The sequence below is a fragment of the Dipteris shenzhenensis genome, chromosome 33 (assembly GCF_047967505.1).
Source record: "Dipteris shenzhenensis isolate YYH24624 ecotype China chromosome 33, Dip_SZ_1.0, whole genome shotgun sequence".
Classification (NCBI taxonomy): Eukaryota; Viridiplantae; Streptophyta; class Polypodiopsida; order Gleicheniales; family Dipteridaceae; genus Dipteris; species Dipteris shenzhenensis.
In genome coordinates, this window is record NC_141628.1 from 31,834,945 (window position 1) to 31,854,694 (window position 19,750).

The 19,750-nt window shown below is 45.7% G+C and overlaps 1 protein-coding gene across 2 annotated transcripts in view; it reads left to right on the top strand.

The window, feature by feature from the left end:
- The first annotated feature begins 223 nt into the window (after positions 1 to 223).
- Positions 224 to 19,750, top strand: part of LOC147879973 (uncharacterized) — a 58,117-nt gene continuing 38,590 nt past the window's right edge. For both annotated transcript variants that reach the window (XM_087371957.1, XM_087371958.1), the window contains exons 1-5: positions 224 to 451; positions 4,854 to 4,926; positions 5,171 to 5,229; positions 18,154 to 18,213; positions 18,564 to 18,627. In XM_087371957.1, coding sequence (XP_087228083.1) covers positions 362 to 451; positions 4,854 to 4,926; positions 5,171 to 5,229; positions 18,154 to 18,213; positions 18,564 to 18,627 — 346 coding nt within the window. In that variant the 5' untranslated portion in view covers positions 224 to 361. The remainder of the gene's footprint in view (positions 452 to 4,853; positions 4,927 to 5,170; positions 5,230 to 18,153; positions 18,214 to 18,563; positions 18,628 to 19,750) is intronic.

Sequence of the window (19,750 nt, forward strand, 5' to 3'; positions counted from 1 at the left end):
ATGTCTCTGTTCCGATAGCATTCCGTCAAGAAGATTCCTACGGGATGTAATCGGAATCACATGCACATGTCAACCTGAAGCTCACTCGAAGGTATTGGAGGTACAGGCACATGTTAGGATTGAAATCCGATAGGTGGGAGAAGCATTCCTATTGGATATCCCCATCTATCCCCATCTTGCCGGAAGTCGACTGGGTGAGTAGTCCGATTTGTTGCATATGAGTCAGGCATACGATTGCCTTCGGTATTGCCTTGGCTGTCTGAACCATCCCAAAAAAGCTGCATTCAAAAACAATAGACCTAAACACATAGCAAATCAGGTCCCAAACTTTTGATTTGGTGCAGGAGCACGAGGTGCCATCATGTTGATACAGCACTTGCCTCTCTTGTCCACCAAGCGAATCGTGCTTGCATCTGCTTCTCCTCGCAGATCGGAGCTTATTCGTAACCTTGTACGTTCCTTTCCTTTGAATCCAGTCTATATTAACTTGCATTCTCATCCTCTCACATGCCCTTCATGTTCTGTTCATTCCTTCCACTTGCATTATGCCTTTTGGCCATGCTTTTTTTGGTTTTGCACCTTTTCGTCTTCAATGGAACCTTACGGGGACTGATTCAAAAATTTGAAACCGCAACGCACGTCCGGGTGGTTCCTTCGCTACTTCTATAGGTGCACATTTTAGTAACTTTTTGACTTGTACGATATTGATCGTCGGTATCATGATATAAATCACCAATCGAGGAGGACCTGCCATTTCCTTTTCCTAATATCTATCCGTCCTTCAGGTCGGAAGAGGAAAGGATAGTCAAGATTGTAAACTCTATCTCCAATTGAATAGCCGTCGTTATCAATTTCTGAAACATTATAGCCAAGGTTAGACGTGAATTTGTTGGGAAAATTAAGTTGTTGGCACTCATACCAGCATACAAGAAGCCTGTTAACGTGTCATTGCCATACAGTATTAGGTCAGTTTACAACTTCATATAATTAGGTGAGGGGAAAGCATTAAAACGTATAAAACAAGAGCATGGTTCAAATTGAAGAGAGACAATATATTTAGAAAGGTATCTTCAATGTTTGGTGATTTATACTAGAGGACCCAAAGTAATTTAAGTAGTTTGGAGCTTTTTATATGTTGAGGACCTTGGAGACCTTGATTGTCAGGCCTTCACCTTGCGGAATATGTACCCTCCTTGGCAAGCCAGCGAACAACCCATTTTGGAGCCACAGCAGGGGTCTCTGCTGTCTGCAAGCATGAGTATAAACGTTCAAAATTCCAATGCACAGGTCATCACTTGTAAACCCATCCACATTGCTCGTCCTCAAATGCACTCTTCTTATCAAACATCTCCAACGCTCACATCCCGCCACTACGGCCTACTGTTGGGAAGCAAATCTCAAGGCCTCATCTTGGGGAAGGCACTACTCTTGCAAATGTGTGCCTTCGACTGTTGTGCTGCGTGGTCACCTTCAGATCAGGCTGAACTGATGGCCAAGGGACTGAGGCTAGAGCAGGACCAGATCTGAGGATCTCAGGGGCTGCACAAGGAGGCTGAAGTGGAGCTGTAGGAGAGCTGAAGGCAGGAGCACTGAATGAGGAAAGAGGGCAGCCAAGGGGCCCTTTTATAGGGCTGGAACTGAGCCAACCCAGTCTGTACACAGCTGATAGAGTCGGTCTGTTTTATAGACTGGTTGGCCTACAACCAGCCTGTAAAAGCCCTCCCTAGCTCATTTGCCAGGGGAGTTTTTGGGCAGCCTGCCTTCCCTGCTTACCTGTCCAGCCTTTGGGGGCCCTAAAGGGCCTAAAGGGGCTCCTAACCTAGGCTAAGACCTAACCTATAAGATGGAAACACTTAACCTAGTGTTCTCCAGTGGGTACTAGTGAACAAGAACTGAATTACTGACTTGACCCTAGGCTGAGAGACTGACCTACGTAGCTTGTGCCTGATTGTCCTTACACAAGGGCTCACAAAGGGGTCACAACATACGACAAAATCTCCTATCTGGGAACTATAATGCACTTGTTGATGTAGCCAATGTGTCACCTTGCACCCAAGTGCAGGGGTGCATGTGACATACGCAGATGGGATTTGTGCATGGTAGGAGCATCTTCGATAACATCTTCCCATTTTGGGAGGCTTCTGACTGGGCCATGCATAATGGCCATAGGCTTGCCATTCTACTCCTGGACTTTGAGAAAGCTTATGACAGAGTAGATTGGGGCTTTCTAGAGGGTACCCTCGCTCGCTTTGGATTCATAGATGCATGGATTAGAGGGGTGTTAACTCTCTATAGATCAGCCCATAGCCAGGTTCTCATTGGTGGAGTTAGGGGAGACAAGTTTGAGATTATTAGATCGGTCCGTTAGGGATGCCCTTCAGCCCCCTTTCTTTTTTTATTTGTGGTTGAAGCTATGAGCTATTACCTTAGAGCTCAAGCTGATATTATAGGGCTGAGTCTTCCGTTGAGGCAGGAGGATGAGCTATTGGATTGTGAGTTGGCAAATGATACGGCTGCTTTTTTGGATGCCACACCCCAAACACTCATCTCGTTCAGGACAACCTCGGATTTGTTTTGCACTACAGCAGGGGCTCACATCAATTGGAACAAATCCAATGGCTTTTGGATTAGTGATGAGGACACTCCAGACTGGGGGATTGACATAGGATTCACCTAGATTCAGAGGGGTGTTTCCATCAGGTATCTAGGATGCCGGGTTGGGGTGGGCATCTCTCCAGCATAGCAGTTTGCTCCCGTGTTGGAGAGCTTCAGGAGGAAACTCATTTTTTGGGGAGTTATGCCAAACTTGACCTCGCATCCAAAGTAGTGGTTGTGAACCAGGTATTATTGGCTACTGCCTGGTTCATTTGCTCATGTTGGTGCAGATTTAGAGGTTATATATCTCAGCTCATGCGACCTATCAGGAACTTCCTTTGGAGTGGGTTAGATGGCACCTTAGATGTTGTGGGTGGCTTGGGAGACCCTCATTCTTTCCACAAGAGAAGGAGGTCTCAATATTATTGATCCGAACTTGCAGTATATGGCCTTGTTCTGCAAGTTTGTAGTGAGAGGATTGAGGAGCCTTGGAAATATTATTTCTTGCACAGCATTCAGAGTCTTGTACACCTCACGGTGGAGATTGGTTGGACAGCTCGAGATTGATTTTTACTTCAGCCCATCTTATATCTCCCTCTTCCCCTCTCATGCTTGTCATTTTGAGAGCTTAGGGCAGCTTCAGAGGCACTCTTCGGAGAGTTCCACCCTCTTGTGAAGAAATAGACAGGCAGCCAATCATGTGGAATGACTCTATTTTGGATGAGCATGGCAGATCACTAGGAGTGTCACATTATATGCAGTGGTCTAGATGGGAGAGGGGACCTGCTCCCACAGTAGGTGCCTGGAAGGCTTTCAGGAAGCTTTCAGAGGATCAGAGACTCATAGCAGTTGGCCACCTCAAAGTGTACAGTCAGGATGCAGCAGATAGATGTAGCCGTACCAGCAAAGTGGATAGATACAGATGACATGCCTATCATAGAGTCCACTTGGTTGGGAGCTTTTACGGGGATGGGTATTCCTTTACAGGTTATTGCCTTGCAGGATGCACTTGAGGAGACCCTTGTCTTTGATATTTAGTTGGGAGGCAGATTTCTTAGATCTTCAGATGATATTCTTTTGGAGGTTGCCTTCCAGCCTGTTAGGATTGCAGGTTACATGGAGTGGGGAAAGGACTCTCAGTGGTATCTCGATTCTGACCCTGTTCTCCTGGCACTTGGGTCTTGGAGACTTTGGTTATATGGTGGTTCCTCCATTAGGTTCTTGCAATGGGACCCAAGGGAGTGGGAGTAGATTGATGAAGGGCACTGAGAGAAGACCATCCTCTTCTTTCGTTACACAGTCAAAAATGTCAGGAGATTTCAACTTAGCAATAGAGGTTGGAGGCCTCCAGAGCTTCACATCGGAATAGTTTTCGGGTTTCTACAAAGGTGCTGAAAAACTTTTGGAGGAGGCTCTGGAAATCCCTCAGGAATAGAAAGATCACTCTCTTCTTATGGCTTTCTATGCATGGAGGGATTGCAGCGAACCTGTGGAGATTAAGGTTCGGGGCTGACCCTACTTGTCCTCGATTTCATGCAGCAGTTGAGTCAGGTCAGCATTGCCTCTAGAGTACAGACAGGCGAGGACGATTTGGAAGGGTGTTGCTAGGATTTTTAGCATTTTTCATAGAGCACCCTTCTTCATGACTTGGGGATCAGTGGCATGGTTATCTCTTACTGGCCCTCAGAGGGACATGATTCAGACTCAGCATTCATTATACGACGACACTCTGTGGAGTCTTGTTCTCTCCAGGATGTTCCCTTCACTCCTTTCAGAGCTGCTTATGCCTCGGTGGACACATCATGGGAGATTCTGGCTAGCATTGCAGCTTGGCATATTTGGAGGGCCAGATGTATGGAGGCGATGGTGGGTTCTCAGGTTCCTCCCTCCCAGTCTATGGCTAGTATATGGACGGATACTATACACACCTTGTGGCCATCTGAGAGAGCATGCAAGGATCCTCCAGAGCAGCTACTGCCAGGAGAGGTATTTTTTTCAGGGTTTGGAGATAATCTCCTTTCTTCTCTGCGTCTTCGTTAGGGTTGAGGTGGCACTTTCAGCCTCCACCTTGTATTTTTGTTAGCTCGTTTTGAGCTGGTTTTTTCTCATGCATGACATGATGTACTCCCGCATTTGAGCTTGCTCTTGCGGTTTTCATTCATACTTAATGAAGTAATCTTTTTGGGGAAAAAAAAAGAGATTTCCTTTTCTTGTTTTTATTGTGTACGAGGTTGTACCATGACCTCTTTGGTTTACAGGGTTTGAAGGCAGAGGTTATTCCTTCAACATTTGATGAAACCCTTGAAAAGACGGCTTTTTCTTCAGCAGGAGGTAAGTGATAGTTCTAAAAGGGTTGTCTTTTGCATATGCTTTCCTTGCTTCTCTGCACAAGCTTCAAAAGGGTGGCATCCAAGGACATTATTTAAAGGGATTCAATTTAGAGTAGGTGGCACTATGAGCTATATTCCCATGGGCCAGATTTTTCTAATTCAATTAGCTCCTGATCTTACTTTTTCTGAGTACAGTTGTCATGCTTTTTGAGCTTCCCTAATTGTTTTTTTGGTTGACTGTGCAGAATATGCTGCAGAAACTGCTTTGCATAAAGCAATTGAAGTTTCACGACACTCTTTTGGGGTGTGTAGTACTTACTGTGTCCTGATTTCAAATCTTGCTTCAGTTGATTTCATATTTTTCTGGTCCAGTAAAAGCACACCTCAGTTGAAAACTTCAATTATTGCTGCTGGTTGCATTTATTAGGGATATCTGTTCATTTGTGCTTATGTATGAAGGTTGATGTATACTTCATAGTTATTGATTGAAAGAAGAAATTGTGGTTTCCCCATAGCATTCATCTTTCTATTGTTAGAAAAGAGAGTGTGAGCTAGAGAGCTGAACGTAGTGCTTGCAATAGAAGAAGTGAGTAATACAAGAAGTGGGATAGGTTTTGTCTAAGTGACAAAACCTTATCCTTCACTAACCGTAGTTAGTGAACTAACTGTGGTTAGGGGGAAAAACCTCTAAAAAGAGGGAAAAGTGCCCCTAACCTACTTATTACATTACATTGGTCACTGCTAGAATATAATAATAATTCTAACACCCCCCTGCAGTGCCAATGTCATGTACAAGGAAATGATCAATCACCAAAAGGAGATAAGTTCAGGGCATTGCGAAATGCCTCAAACTTTTCACGTGGAAGTGCTTTGGTGAAGATGTTTGCAACATTGTCATGTGTTGACGCATAGATCATACTGATCTCTTCCGCATGCAACTTCTCTCTGACATAGTGATAGTGAACCTCAATGTGCTTCGCACGAGCATGAAACACAGGATTCTTTGCCACTGTTATAGCACTCTGACTATCAGTGAGAATCGAAGATGAAGATCAGCAAACAAATGATGCAGCCAAACACATTCAACTGTCGCTGTGAAAGCTGCCGTGTACTCAGCTTCACATGAGGAGGTAGCCACTGTAGATTGTTTCTTGCTCAACCAAGAAATGCAAGCATGTCCTAGAACGAAACAATTCCTACTGGTGGACTGCCTAGTATCATAGTCTCCAGCCCAATCTGAGTCACTGTCAGCATGCATCTGTTAAGTCACCCCCCTGGGAAACATCAAGCCAAAAGACTGTGTACCTTGCAAGTAACGAAAGATGCGTTTTACAGCCTGCCAATGCATAATCTTTGGGCTGTGCATATACCTGCTCACCTGAGAAACTGAAAACTGAATATCAAGTCGTGTATTGCAGAGATAAATGAGGCATCCAACAGCTTGGCTATAGAGTGTGACATCAATTGATTCACCTGCATCATGCAGCCCCGGCTCCATGGGAGTGGACATAGGCTTGCAATCATGCATGTTGAATCTGTCCAAGAGTTTTTGAACATACTTGGACTGAGACATAACAATGCCACGTTTCTCTTGAATAAACTGGATCCCCAAAAAGAATCTATGCCCTTTTTCTGAGCATATCCTTTTGCAACCAGCCTTGCCTTGTACCGATCAATGGACCCATCTGGCTTCTTTTGACTTTGAAAACCCACCGTGTACCTATGGCATTCTTACCTTGTGGCAAATCCACAACATCCCAAGTCTGATTTTTATGAATGGACTGCAACATCGTGCATGGCATTCATCCAATGCACATTAACTTTTGCTTCTTCAAATGTCTCAGGCTCCTCCTCATTAAGAAGAGTACCTGCATAAGCTGATTAAACTGAATGAGCTCCCTCCATGTGCCTTACTGCACTACGAGTTCTGCGAGGCAATGGAGCTTCAAGCCTACTCTCCCTGAGAGTCTGAAGCAACCAATGCGGGACTGTTTTGGCTGTGTGTATCTCTTGAATTTCTTGCCTAACAACTTGATCCACACCCTGAGGTTGTACCAATTCAGCTGGGGGCTGAAGCTGTACTTGTGGAGTTGGCGGAGGTTGCTGTAAATTCTGAGTTGCAGCGGGGGAACCAAATGCTATAGGAAGCATCCCCTCAAACACATCATCTGAAGAGGACGGAATCTGAAATTCAGCATTTGTATGTGCAGAATTTTCAGAGAATATGACATCTCTACTGACAAAAATCTTGCGTGTAGCAGGATTGTAGAGACGAAGGCCTTCTAGCCAAAACCTGTGAGGCAACTTCTTACTTGTGAGCAAGCATCTATCCATTTCCATGGCGGTGCGATTCTTCCGCTCAGCTTTGCCATTCTGTTGAAGTGTAAGCCTCACTGTAAGCTGATGCATAATGCCTTTTTCTTTCAGAAATGTCTCAAATTCATGGGACATATACTCCCCCCCTCGATCTGTGCGAAGTGTCCGCCCCTTGAGTCCTGTCTCATTTTCAACCATAGCCACAAAGTGTTTGAATTGCATAAACACTTCTGATTTTGCCTTGAGACCATAGACCCAAGCGTAGTTGGTAAAGTCATCTATGAATGTAACAAAATAGAGATAACTCCCAAAAGCAGGTGTCCTCATGGGACCGCAGACATCACTGTGAATAAGCTGCAATTTTCTTGTAGCTTTCACTACACCATCCTTCTTGAAGGGAAGCCTATGCATTTTGCCAAGAATGCAACCTTCACATGCATGAGGAGGAGGCGACTCCAAAGGAGGTAATGCATCAACCATATCATGGCTCTGAAGTGTCATTAAGCTGCCATAGCTCATGTGCCCATACCTGGCATGCCATAACTCCGCATTCTACATCGTAGCAGTGGGAGTGCTAACTGATAATGCAAGATGGGATCTTTTTTGATATAGATCAAGCTGAAAAAGACCACGATACAAAGTGCCAGACAACATCAAAACATAGTCATTTTCTTTGTCTCTGACTACACACTTGTCATCATAAAAAACAACCTGAAATCCTCCTCTATTGAGTGAGGACACTGAAAGCAAATTCTTCTTTATACCTGGCACATAGAGTACATTTGAAATTCTGAAATCTGTGCCATCAGTGGATGTGAGAATAATGTCTCCTACTCCACACACTGAATAAGAAGAATTATTTGCACAAGTTACCTTCTTCTTGGTGGGTGAAGAATGCAGAGTTACAAACAGATTTTTTTGGAAGTGATGTGCTTTGAAGCACCACTATCAAAATACCAAGTATGTAGTGTCTCATCAACACTGAAGGAGAATTCATCCTTTGAAGGATTGTAACTGCAAGTCAAAAAAGCATATGGGTCATCATCATTAGTGGCTGTAGTATCTGAACTACCCACTGAAAAATCTGAAGTGCAAGGCAAAAAGGCATAGTGCTCTTCAACCAAGTTGGCTGCAACATCTCCTTCATCATGGCAATGTGGACCTGATGCATCCGATACAACCATACCGGAATCCCTTTTCTTTTCTTTGGCTATGCGCTTCTTGCACTCTCCAATATAATGACTTGGCTTCTTGCAATAATGACATATGCCCTTCTTTTCCTGCTTGTTTGTTGTGCCTTATAAGAAGACTGTCCAGAATCAGCTTTATGCTGATGTGTGGGCTGATTGGCATGTGGCTTATGCTGCCCTTTACCCTTGGGCTTGAACATGGAGAGCATAGCATGCTCGCCAGCCCGGGTTGCCATGTTTCTGCGTGTTTGTTCCTCCTGCAACAGAAGTCCTACCAACTCGTGAAAGGAGAGGGGATTGCTGCCCCCCCTCAATGACAAATTCAGTGAGGTGTGGAAACCGAGATAGGACTCGGGAAAAGAGTTCAGAGTGGTAGTGATCATCTCTGAATCCAGAATGACTTCATCAATGTTCAGTAATTGTTCCCTGAGATCCTGAAGCTTTGTGAGGTGAGAATTCATGGAATCTCCCTCCTCCATATGTGTTTGGGAAAGTTCTCGCTTCAGAATGGAAACTCTGGCATCGTTCCTTGCTGCAAACATACTCTCAAGTATTACCCAAGCTGCCATAGATGTCTTGCATGACCGAATATGAGGTATAATGAACCTCTTGACAAAAAGAGGAATTACTGAAAGAGCTTGTGCATCTCTAGAGTCCCAACTTTTCTGCTCTGCTGTGGGAGCTCGTGGAGCGGCTACTCCAATCACTTGTGCTGTATTTGTACCTCTACCCCTGCCTCCAGCTGTAGGAGTGACAGGTATAGGCATTGTATCTGGTCTTTCTTCACCTCCATTGACATAATCCCAAAGATTTCTGCCAACCAAGATATTGCGAACCATGAAACTCCACAAGGAGTAGTTGGTGCCATCCAAGTTATCCTCTTGTGTGAGAACCCTGAACACCTCATTTGAGTTGTTCTGAGCCATTTTCACCAAATTATCTGAGAAAAAAATACAGCAGACGAACCAGGTGAAATCCCTTTCTGGGATATAAAATGCACAAGTAAAATCTGCAAAGAATAATATGCCCACAGTGACAAATACCGTCACAGCCTGTCAAAGGCTCAAAATGCACTACACTGCTCTGCTCAATGCCCCGAAAATCTGCAAATAGAATCTGCAAAAAGTGGCAAAAGTCTACAATTTGACTTGTACTGAGTCCAAAACTGTTTGCAAACTTCCAAAATGCCCTTTTACCTACAAAATTGCAACCCAAATGCAAAAGCCCCAATTTCTTGTGGAAAATTGCTACAAAAGAGAGCAAATGGTCTGAAAGCCCCAAATGTTGCACAAATTGCACTCTGCCTGTAAAAGCCCCAAATTTCACAACAAAATTGCAGTGTAATTGCAAAAGCCCCAATTTCTTGGACAACCTGCAACCCAACTGCAATGTTTGCTCACAAATACAGAATGCCCCAAATTCTTTGTAAGATTTAAGCCAAACAATGGCTATCTGCAAACAATGACTGCCAAAAAACCAGCTGCTAGAGTACCTGCTAGAAAAACCTGCACATAAGTGCGGATGCCAACGAAAAGTACAAGAGCTTGCAAAATGTACGGATATCCGTACTGTGTATGGATTTGCAGCAACCTGTACGGATGGTAGCTGTACGGAGTACGGACAACCAACGCAGTCATGTACGGAATGGTGACACGCATGCCTGTGTACGGATGTATGGCACACTGACGAGCTAATCGATGGTACGGACTACGTACGAGATGTACGGTTCGCACGTGTGAAATGCATATGGTATGGATGACCGTACCTGTTGTACGGCAGTCGTACAACGAATGTACGACGCAGGTGCGGCGGTACGGAATGGCGGTGCAAGAGCTGTACGGGTGTACGGCGAGTGTACGGGCTGTATGGAATATGGAATCAGTCCGTACATATTGTACGGACGGACTGTACCGGCTGGAGCAGGGAGCAGGGAGCTTGCGGGCTAGGAAGCAAAAAAGCAGAACATGGGCTCTAATACCAAATGTTAGAAAAGAGAGTGTGAGCTAGAGAGCTGAACGTAGTGCTTGCAATAGAAGAAGTGAGTAATACAAGAAGTGGGATAGGTTTTGTCTAAGTGACAAAACCTTATCCTTCACTAACCGTAGTTAGTGAACTAACTGTGGTTAGGGGGAAAAACCTCTAAAAAGGGGGAAAAGTGCCCCTAACCTACTTATTACATTACATCGGTCACTACTAGAATATAATAATAATTATAACATCTATTGTATGGATTGAGCTTAGTAGGCAAAGTGTGACTTTCTGGCGATGAACACCAAGGGAGGCTAGACCCTGATCTCTTTGCCTACCTGCTGGAGCACCTCCCCTACCCGCACCCCCCCTGCCCTACCTCTTCTGACCTGCAACCCCTTTTCCTGCTCCATCCCCGCTCCTCTTCGCTTACTTCCTGCTTGCTTCCCTTCCCATCCCTGCTGCCCTGAATCCGCTGCCTCTTTGTTTGCCTCCCTTCCCAGCCCCGCTGCATCTCTGTTCCTCCCTGCCAATCCCATCCCTCTCTGTTCGCCTTCCTTCCCATCATGTTGCCTGCCTCCTCTCTGCTTGCCTCAATTCCCAGCCCCTTTGCCTTGCATTTCCACCCCTCTTGCTAATATCACCCACCCCACCTTCTCAGCCCTTTACCTCCACCCCCTTCCTATTCATTGCCCTTCCCTGCCCTCTTTGCCCATTGCTGACCTGTCCCATCCTATCTTCCCTCTCTCAGCTCGCCATCCCTCTCATCTGTCTCTATCCCACTCCTCTTTCACTACTCTCTTACACACACACGCGCACGTGCATGCACACGCACAGACACACATGTCAAACTCTCTTTCTCATTTCTTACCCTTACTCTCTCTTTGAACTTCTTCCTTCCACCCTTACCTCTTCAGCAAGAGTTAGAAAGCTTCTTCTTCTTGGTCTCAGCCCTCTCCATGTTGGGGGAGGAAGAAAGGCTTTCGTGATGCCATACTGCCTACACTTCGACCCAATACTCGAGTACCATAACTACACCATTCTCACCATGGCCTTCTGAGAGTGTACTTCATGCTCCTTCACGCTATTGGAGAGGCATTTGGGTAGGTTCTTGAGACTTGAGATTCCCCAGCTAGCAAGTACCCCTTCATCAGCAGCGATAGCAGTCATATCATTGACCAAGAGCTCGACCATCTTTCTTCAAGACACTTGATGCGTACCCTCACAAATAAAGGATGGAGGTCACTAGTACAAGAACTAGTGCTACCTTTGTAGACAGTTCTGATATCTCACAGGGGGTTTTCCAAGGAGGACCAGACGTACCATGATACCCAGGACAGCCCCCTCACAGGCCCTCCTCCATGACCTCCTCTTCACTCCCCTAGTGCGACACTCGAGCTTGGCAAGTGGTGCAAGACCGCACAACCCCAAGCTCCCCTTCAGCAACCCACACTCCTGTCATTCTTGCCTTCCCAAATTGCTTTGCAGCCCTTGGCAGATGGTGAGGAGCCCCTTTTGGAGGAGGACACACAGGTTGAGAAAGGGGCTGTTGGAGACCTTATCGATGATCTTCATGACAAGGACAGTATCCTAGTCTAGGATTTGAACGATGATGATTTATGAGGATCATCCAGCTCGCACACTGTCATTGCATGGACTCTACAAACTTTTATGCATCCACCTAGTTAACCTTCAGTTTGGGAATGACAAGGCTTATCACCTTAGATTCTTCTATCTCCATTGGCGTTCCTACCTCTTGCTTCACTTTATGCCAAAAGTGGCCCCTCCTTCCACACCCATGTGAGAGCCACCTCTGCTCTTACCAGGTCAGATAGGACTTTCCACTAATTTATTTCTCTTCAATGAGGGTTGTTAGTGGAATGTCCAGGGTGATCCCCACCTGCCGCAAGAAGTAGATTCTCAAGACCAGCTTCACTTCTCAGTCATTTATGGAGTGATTGACATCCTACCTCTCCAAGAGCAGAAGCTTATCGACAGATACGGCACCAGGACAGGTACTACTAGGGCATGCTTTTTCCTCCGGGGCTCTTGGATCATGAGGTGGAGTTCACATTTCAGTTTCAGCCTCCATTCTTTTGGTTTTTATTGCACATGGTGTTTTGAGATCCGCCAAGGCTCAATGGATCATATTACTCTTGGGGCTTTCATATTGGGGTGCTCAACATCTATTCACACAAGTTGAGAAGGGGGCTTTCATATTGGGGTGCTCAACATCTATTCGCCCAATTTGAGAAGGGATCAAGTTGCCTTTTAGAGGGAGGGTTGTATTTCATTGCCACAGGCTGACTCTTGTATATAGAGGGGGACATCAATATAGTAGAGCAGCCTATTGACAAGAGGATGGGAAAAGTAAGTTGGTGTCTTCCCTTCTGAGAGAGCAGCCAGTGTCCTCCCTTTTCAGAGAGCAGCAGGGGAGGAACTCATCCTACGGATGAGTTTCAGATCAGCGAGGATAGTCTCTGATACTCGAGTGATTGAACCCTTGTATGACTGGGCTTGGACAGAGGAGGTTGCACTTTCATTCAGCAGGTACCACTACAGGGACGACTTGGTACGGATAGCATCATTTGGATTCATATCTGGAGTAGCTAGGATTTCTGTCAAAAACTGATCCACAGGCCTTATTATAACACTTTAGTAAAATGGTGATCTCTACCATCAGGTAGTGGCAAAGAGGTGAGAGGCAGACCTTCTCTAGGAGAAGGCCATGAGACACAGGCTGGTTGATCTTCAGAGAGAGAAGGAGAAGCACCCTGCAGACCCTTGGATACATGAGAGGCTCATGGTTGCACGGTAAGAGTAGCAGCATGTTTTTCATTAGAAAGCAGATACCAGTACTCTGATTGGGAAACCTTCTGGACCCAGATTGGCAGAAAATGCATGTAACAAACACTACTCCATCACAAATAGTTGGATCCACTTTGAAGGGTGAAAAGCCTATGAGTAAATCTTCAGCTTGCAGCAGGGTTGTAGGAACTGGAACGTTGGGTTGGAATGATTGAGAAGATGAACTATTTCTCAATCAATGGCCTTCAATATGTGGTTGGACAGATCATGAGATGGCTGATATTTTGGCCGTCCATAAATCAGTGAACTTATCAGCAGATGTTGGTAATGAGGGCTTCAAGGCTTGTAACCAAGCAATTTGGCTGTTGGCATGACTGAGGATCCACGCAGCCTTGAACAACTTCTCTGCTCCTCCTAAATTACTGAATCTAGTCAAGCTGCAGATTTATTGCAGCAACCTTGTTGTTGTTAAGGAAAGCTTTGCTGTAGTGCGAAGGATTGCCAAGGCTAGCACCAATGAGGGTATGCTTTCGCCTTATTTTATTGAAGAAAGAATCTGCACTGTTATTTGCTGTATGCCCTTTTGGATTGGTGGCCCGTGATAGGCTGCATGAGTTCCCTATTTTTGGGTGGCCTGCATTGAGAGACATGCATGCAGATTGGACTGCCGTTAGACTTTAGTGTATGGCCTTGCATGTCAAGAAATCTGATGCATGTGCCTAAAAATAGCCACATGCAAATTGTGCAGCAGATTGCATGCGAGGTAGTAGCTCTGGGCAGTGTGCATGTGTGCATGCACATGTTCTAAGGGGTTGCATGCACTGTGTATGTGTAGCATGGGCTGCATGCAAGTGTGCCTGCGAAGCATGAAAGCATGCAATAGCCCTAGTTGGCTGCATGTGTGTGCAAATGGTGCAGAAGAAGTTCTGCAGGCTGCACGTGGCTGCAGTATACATCGAATTCAACATGCAGTATACTAGGCTGTACACTAGCAATTCACACCAGTCTGCATGCAAGTCCTAGATTAACTGGCTATGGTCACTGGTATTAGTTAAGCTGGTCGCAGTACACAGAGCTTTGCTTTTAAAAGTTTCAGCCTCATGTGGCATATTTCAGGTTCCTGAAGTTTACTTTAGCAGCCTTGCGGAAATCCACAAAGCAACAGTAAACCCTTTGCTTCCATGCCCTCATCTCCTCGATGATGAGAATGTGGTCCATGGTTCCATGATCACACCGGAACCCAGTCTGTCCCGCTGCTCTAAGTCCTCTACACTCCGCATATCGGCTGACCTCGAAATCAAGCACTGATGCATAAATCTTGGACATGACATGTCCAATCATAATGGTCTTGTAATCCTCCGGGCTCATGGGATCCCCTGCCTTGTGTATGGGTGAAATAGTGTTTATTACCCAGGTGTGTGGAAATCCCAAACAGACAGCCTTATTAAAAAGCTTTGCTAAGATCGAGGCTAGGAGGTTAATCCCATATTCTGTAGATGACTGTGAAATCGGTGTGTCTATCTCTTGTGTATTTGAGGTTTTCCATTCTGATTCCTCATCAAAGATTACATCTCTGGAGATAATGACCTTGCGGTTGATGGGATCATACAACTTGTATGCTTTGCTTTCTTCACTGTAGCCAACCATGATGCATTTACAGAACTTCGCATCTAGTTTCCTGCGATGATCATCATGTATTTGCAGGACTTCGCATCCAGTTTCCTACGATGATCATCATGTATGTGGGCATATGCTATGCAACCAAATATGCAGAGATGCCCAATGTGTGGCTTGTGTCTGCAATGAACTCAGTGCATAGTCCCTCATGATCCTTCGCTCAACCATTATGAAGTTTCATCACAGCATCCTTCACCCCCCCTTAGTAAAGAGGGTACAGGAAGTGGGACGTGGCAAATGTGAGAGGTCAAGGACTAGCTGATCAGGGATGTCATATAGTGTGCGTGCGTAATTATACCAGACCTGAGTGTCATTGAGTGGTGAGGGGGACTGTCCCTCAAGAAATCTATCCCAAAAGTCCTTAGAGTTGTTACTAAACAAAATGTTTAGTAGTTCCTTCTCGTTCTGGCGAGCGAAATCTAGTCTCTTCCTACGTACTAGCCAACGATACTCGCATAGCGTCTCTGGTTCATTCATTCGAAAGACTGTTTTTGGTTGAGAGTATGAGATGACGGCGTAAAGCCTTACACTCATCATCGTACCAACTATTGCAGGGTACGGTCCCAGGTGGTGGTGGGCAGGTGGAGCGAGTGGTGTGAGAGAAAGCATGAAGGGTAGCTTCGTGTAGTAAGCGGGTGATCAAGGCAGCTCGGTCCCCTAGAAGGGGTATGAAGTCAATATAAGCGAGGAGTATGTACAGACGGCCTGAGTAAATAGGTGAGTGATCGCGGTCGAAGCGTATATCATGATAGATGGAGTAAGAACTCGGTGGGGTGGAGGAAACGGTGCGACAGGGAGTGGAAATGCTAAAGAATAGGTAGGTATGATCAGCCCCTGGAGGAAGAGGTGCTACAGTGAAACTAGTGATGCGAGATGTGAAGGCAGGGGATCCCATGATGTAATCAACAACGCTAGAACCTCCCCCATGTGGAAAGCATGTGAGACCCATGCATCCTGCCGAGGTCCAATAGGCCGTGCCCATAGGATGTGACCAGACCTCGTCTGTCAGCCGAAACCCAAAGTATACCTGCATCCTCAAGGTCAATATTTGGCAGTAGAATGGAATCATCTCTGAAGTCGAGGAGTGATACTTGGCAGGCTCCTGTCCTCGCGTTGAAGTTCCCAACTAGGAGGACTTCTCCGCGGTTTGAGAAGTCAACAATGGACTGATAAAGGGCTGCAAATGGGAATGTCTCAGCCTCATCTCGAATATCTCTAGCAAAGTGGGATGTCTCGGGAGGGAAGTAGCATACTGCGACAAACAGATCCCGGCTGTCCCCGTGTCGGATCCGGATCCAAAGGTACCTGGAGTGTGTATCCCTTTGCTCTATTGAAATGATCCCCAGAAGGGTGGATCTATAAAGAACTGCTACTCCTCCTAATCCTCGTATTTCCCCTGTGTCTCTAGTCTCATCTCTATAAGCAGACTCTCAAGTGTACCCGCTGACAACCGGTAGTGGACGCTCGGACTCTGATGTGTCTCTGTGTAAAAGACTATGTCTCGACCCGTATAGGATTCCGAGAAGTTCCCTGGTTCTGACCATAAGGTACCATTACAATTCCAAATGGTGCAGGATAGGGTCTTGGAGATCTGAGTCTCATAGACCCTGCCTCCCTATGTGGGAGGAGAGGTGGGTGCCCGACGGGGGCCTGTAAGGAGTCGTCCATCTCGTACTACTGCCCACTTCCCCTCCTTGCCGGCCTGATCCCGCTGTTGCAATAGGAAGCGCCTCTCCACAACTTGTAGTGGAGTGAGGTCCTCATCCATGGAGATCGATGGCTGGTCTCATAAGCCAAAAGTCGTGCCTGAGCGTTATGGAACCATATGATCAGGGGCTGCTCTCGGTTGGGGTCTCTCCCCACCCGCCATGCTCTCTCAATCCTGTGTTCAGCCACCCCCAGAGTAGTGGCCACGAAGGCCGTCGCATCTGTCATCGTTGTAGCCTCAGTGCGTGGGATCCCACGTTGATAGGTCAAAAAATGTAATAAGGTTTTTTGCACTATACATTTTGGTGGGTAGGCACATAGGTGTACATAGTTTAGTTTTGGTGTAGGTTTTGGGATACAAGAGACTCTTTTGTGGGAACTTTGATGAATGGTTGTAAATAGTTGTAAATATTTCAAGGCGAATAAATATATGCCTTTTGCAGGGACACATGGAAAATGATGAGAAGCAGTGTGGGTACACCAATATTCAGAGCAGACAACAGCGGGACAAACTACAAACTAGCCTGCAAACTGCAAACATGCTGCAATGCAAAGCAATATCATAGGTCCTATGCATTTGTATACAAGCACCTGCCTAGTGTACGGTAAAATGTCTAGAGCATTTAGATGAGCATCTAAATGCAGACTCTAGCCTCTCCATACTTCTAACAAATCATTTTTATTATGAAGAAGAGGTAGTAGATAAAGTCAAAGCTGCTAGGTGGAAGTTAGCACGCGAGTGGTGAGTGTAATGGACTTGTCTCTTCATTTTAATGAAACCTTTAAGGGCTTTTCTCTTTAATTTACCTCTTGCAAGTTGCATTTATGTTTGACACACAAAACTTACTTTGCCTCCTTGGTACAAAAGGGCTGTGTTATGTAGATGATAATTTAGGTTTATAGAATGGTGTGACTTACTCTCTTTATCTACATACATACAAAATTTCAAGGAATTTTGACTCTATATATCGATGCTAAATACAAAGAAGGTTTTTTTAAACAAGTGAAAAGTGTCAGAATGTCCATCAGTGTACATCGTAAAGAAAGCATCGATGTGAGCATCGGTATGGGTGTCGGTAAGTGATGTTTGTTAGTATCGGTATAGGCATCGGTATTACCATCAATATATACCGACATTGCAATGTCGGTATAGGCATCGGTATATACCGACATTTTAACAGAATTTAAAAAAATATTTGTGGGGCGGCGGGATGGGGCTTGTTTCAATCTCATCCTACCCCACAAAATTATTTTCTCATTAGAATCATGATTAAATGTTACAAGCTGGAAGGACCTGATATCCTGCTGTTTGCTGTAATGATAAACAAGATAGGATCTCTTCCTCAGTGCCTTGATAGCAAGTCTGCAAGGTTTTCCTCTAAATTGTGCTGGACAGTCTAATTGATAATTCAAATGTAATTCCAACTTAATGAAAACAGTATGCTGGTTTATAAAAAATCTGTCTGGAAATGGAATCTTCAAATGTTTCAATGATAAGGCAGTTTCTGATGGCAGGTCATGAGAAAGGCATTGATGGAAGCTGAATTTTGGTTTTGTGGCAGGTTGTTGATGGCAAAAAAGCAGACCTTGTGATTGGAGCTGACACAGTGGTTGAGCTTGATGTGATTTCCAAGACCAACTTAATAATTCCTGATTAAATCCATGTCATTGGGCATATCTGCCGCATCTCTCTCTCTCTCTCCACATAGATATCTGTTCTTGCACCAATTTCTACTAGCCAAAGGTCCTGATGGCAGAAATATTGTCGGGGTGTCTGTGTGTGTGGGTTCAATACCCCTTTTTGGAGCTCGTCAATCTGCAGCATGCCTTATATTGTCAGCAGAAATATTGGCATGTGTCTCCCATAAACAGAAAGTTATCTTTCTATATACGTGTGTCTAGCACCAGCTTTGTTCCACCTACAAGTTTATTGAGACAATTGTTTCATGTGATTATGTTCTTGCCCTTGCAGGGGTTGATACTGGAGAAGCCAAAAGATAAAGAGGATGCTTTTCGAATGCTTTCAAGTTTAAGTGGTATATCTCTATATTGTTTCGAACTGATAATAGTGATGCATTGTGGCTGACATTTTTGCACATATTCTGGTCATGACTAGATCAAGCATTGAGTTTGTTAGAGCTAACCATCAGGCAAAGATTGACTTAGAGAACCTGTGGTTAAGAAAGGATGGCAAGGTTTATTTTCAGAAGATGCCACTACAACAAGAAAGTGTTTTTATTTAGAAGTTGGTGCATAGCTATTGATGACATCTTTGAGCCAGGTGCAAAATCACATTTATACAAATGGGTATTGATGATGTCTTGAATAGTAAGCTCCTACTTGAAGGATATCAGAGGGCTTCAGTAGCGCCAGAGCCAGCCGATTCAGGGACAGCTTCCCCCGCTCTCCTCAGACGGCCTCGACAACTCCTGCTCTAGCTCCCCTTCCCCCCCCCAGCCCCCTTCCCTTCCTTCTTCCCCCCTCCCCGCCCCCGTCCCTCCTCCTCCTCCTCCCTCTCTCGCTGCTATCACCCTCACCACCCGATCCTCGAGTTGTCAGCCCCCCCACCCCCCCCCGCCCGCTCCCATTAAGGAAGGGCCAACAGTTTCTTCCTCCTCCCTTCCCCCTTGCCCCAGATCCAAATCCTACGGGCAAGAGGTCAATAGACCCCCCCCCCCCCCCCCCCCCCCCCCCGCGGATCTCAGGCTGCGGCCTTCTTGGTGGAGCCCCAATCCTCCGTGCACCTATAGGATACGGCTTCATCACAGAAGGCCTCTTCAAGACACTCATCTCACCTTCTAGGCCCGAGGCCTCACGCCCTTGCCTAGGGACTTTTGGAGGATCAGCCCCTGGAGCTACCTAGAGATACCCGATGCCTACCCCCTTGTTGTAGAGATAATGGTTATGATTTTGCAGCCCCACAAAGAGGGCTTGATTGGAGTGGTCGGTTCCTGCACTAGCCCCTTTTGGGGGTTCAACGTTGCCTCCACGAGAAAGGAAAGGTGGATCCGTTCTTTGTTCGATCGAACGATGCAGGATTAGATTCTTAGCATGATGAATGAGTGGATGGGCCCGCAGGGAGTGGATATCTGGCTTCACCATGGCAACTCGGCTACTTTTCAGCTAGGTTTCCCCTCTGAGAGACCTTGCATAGGTTAT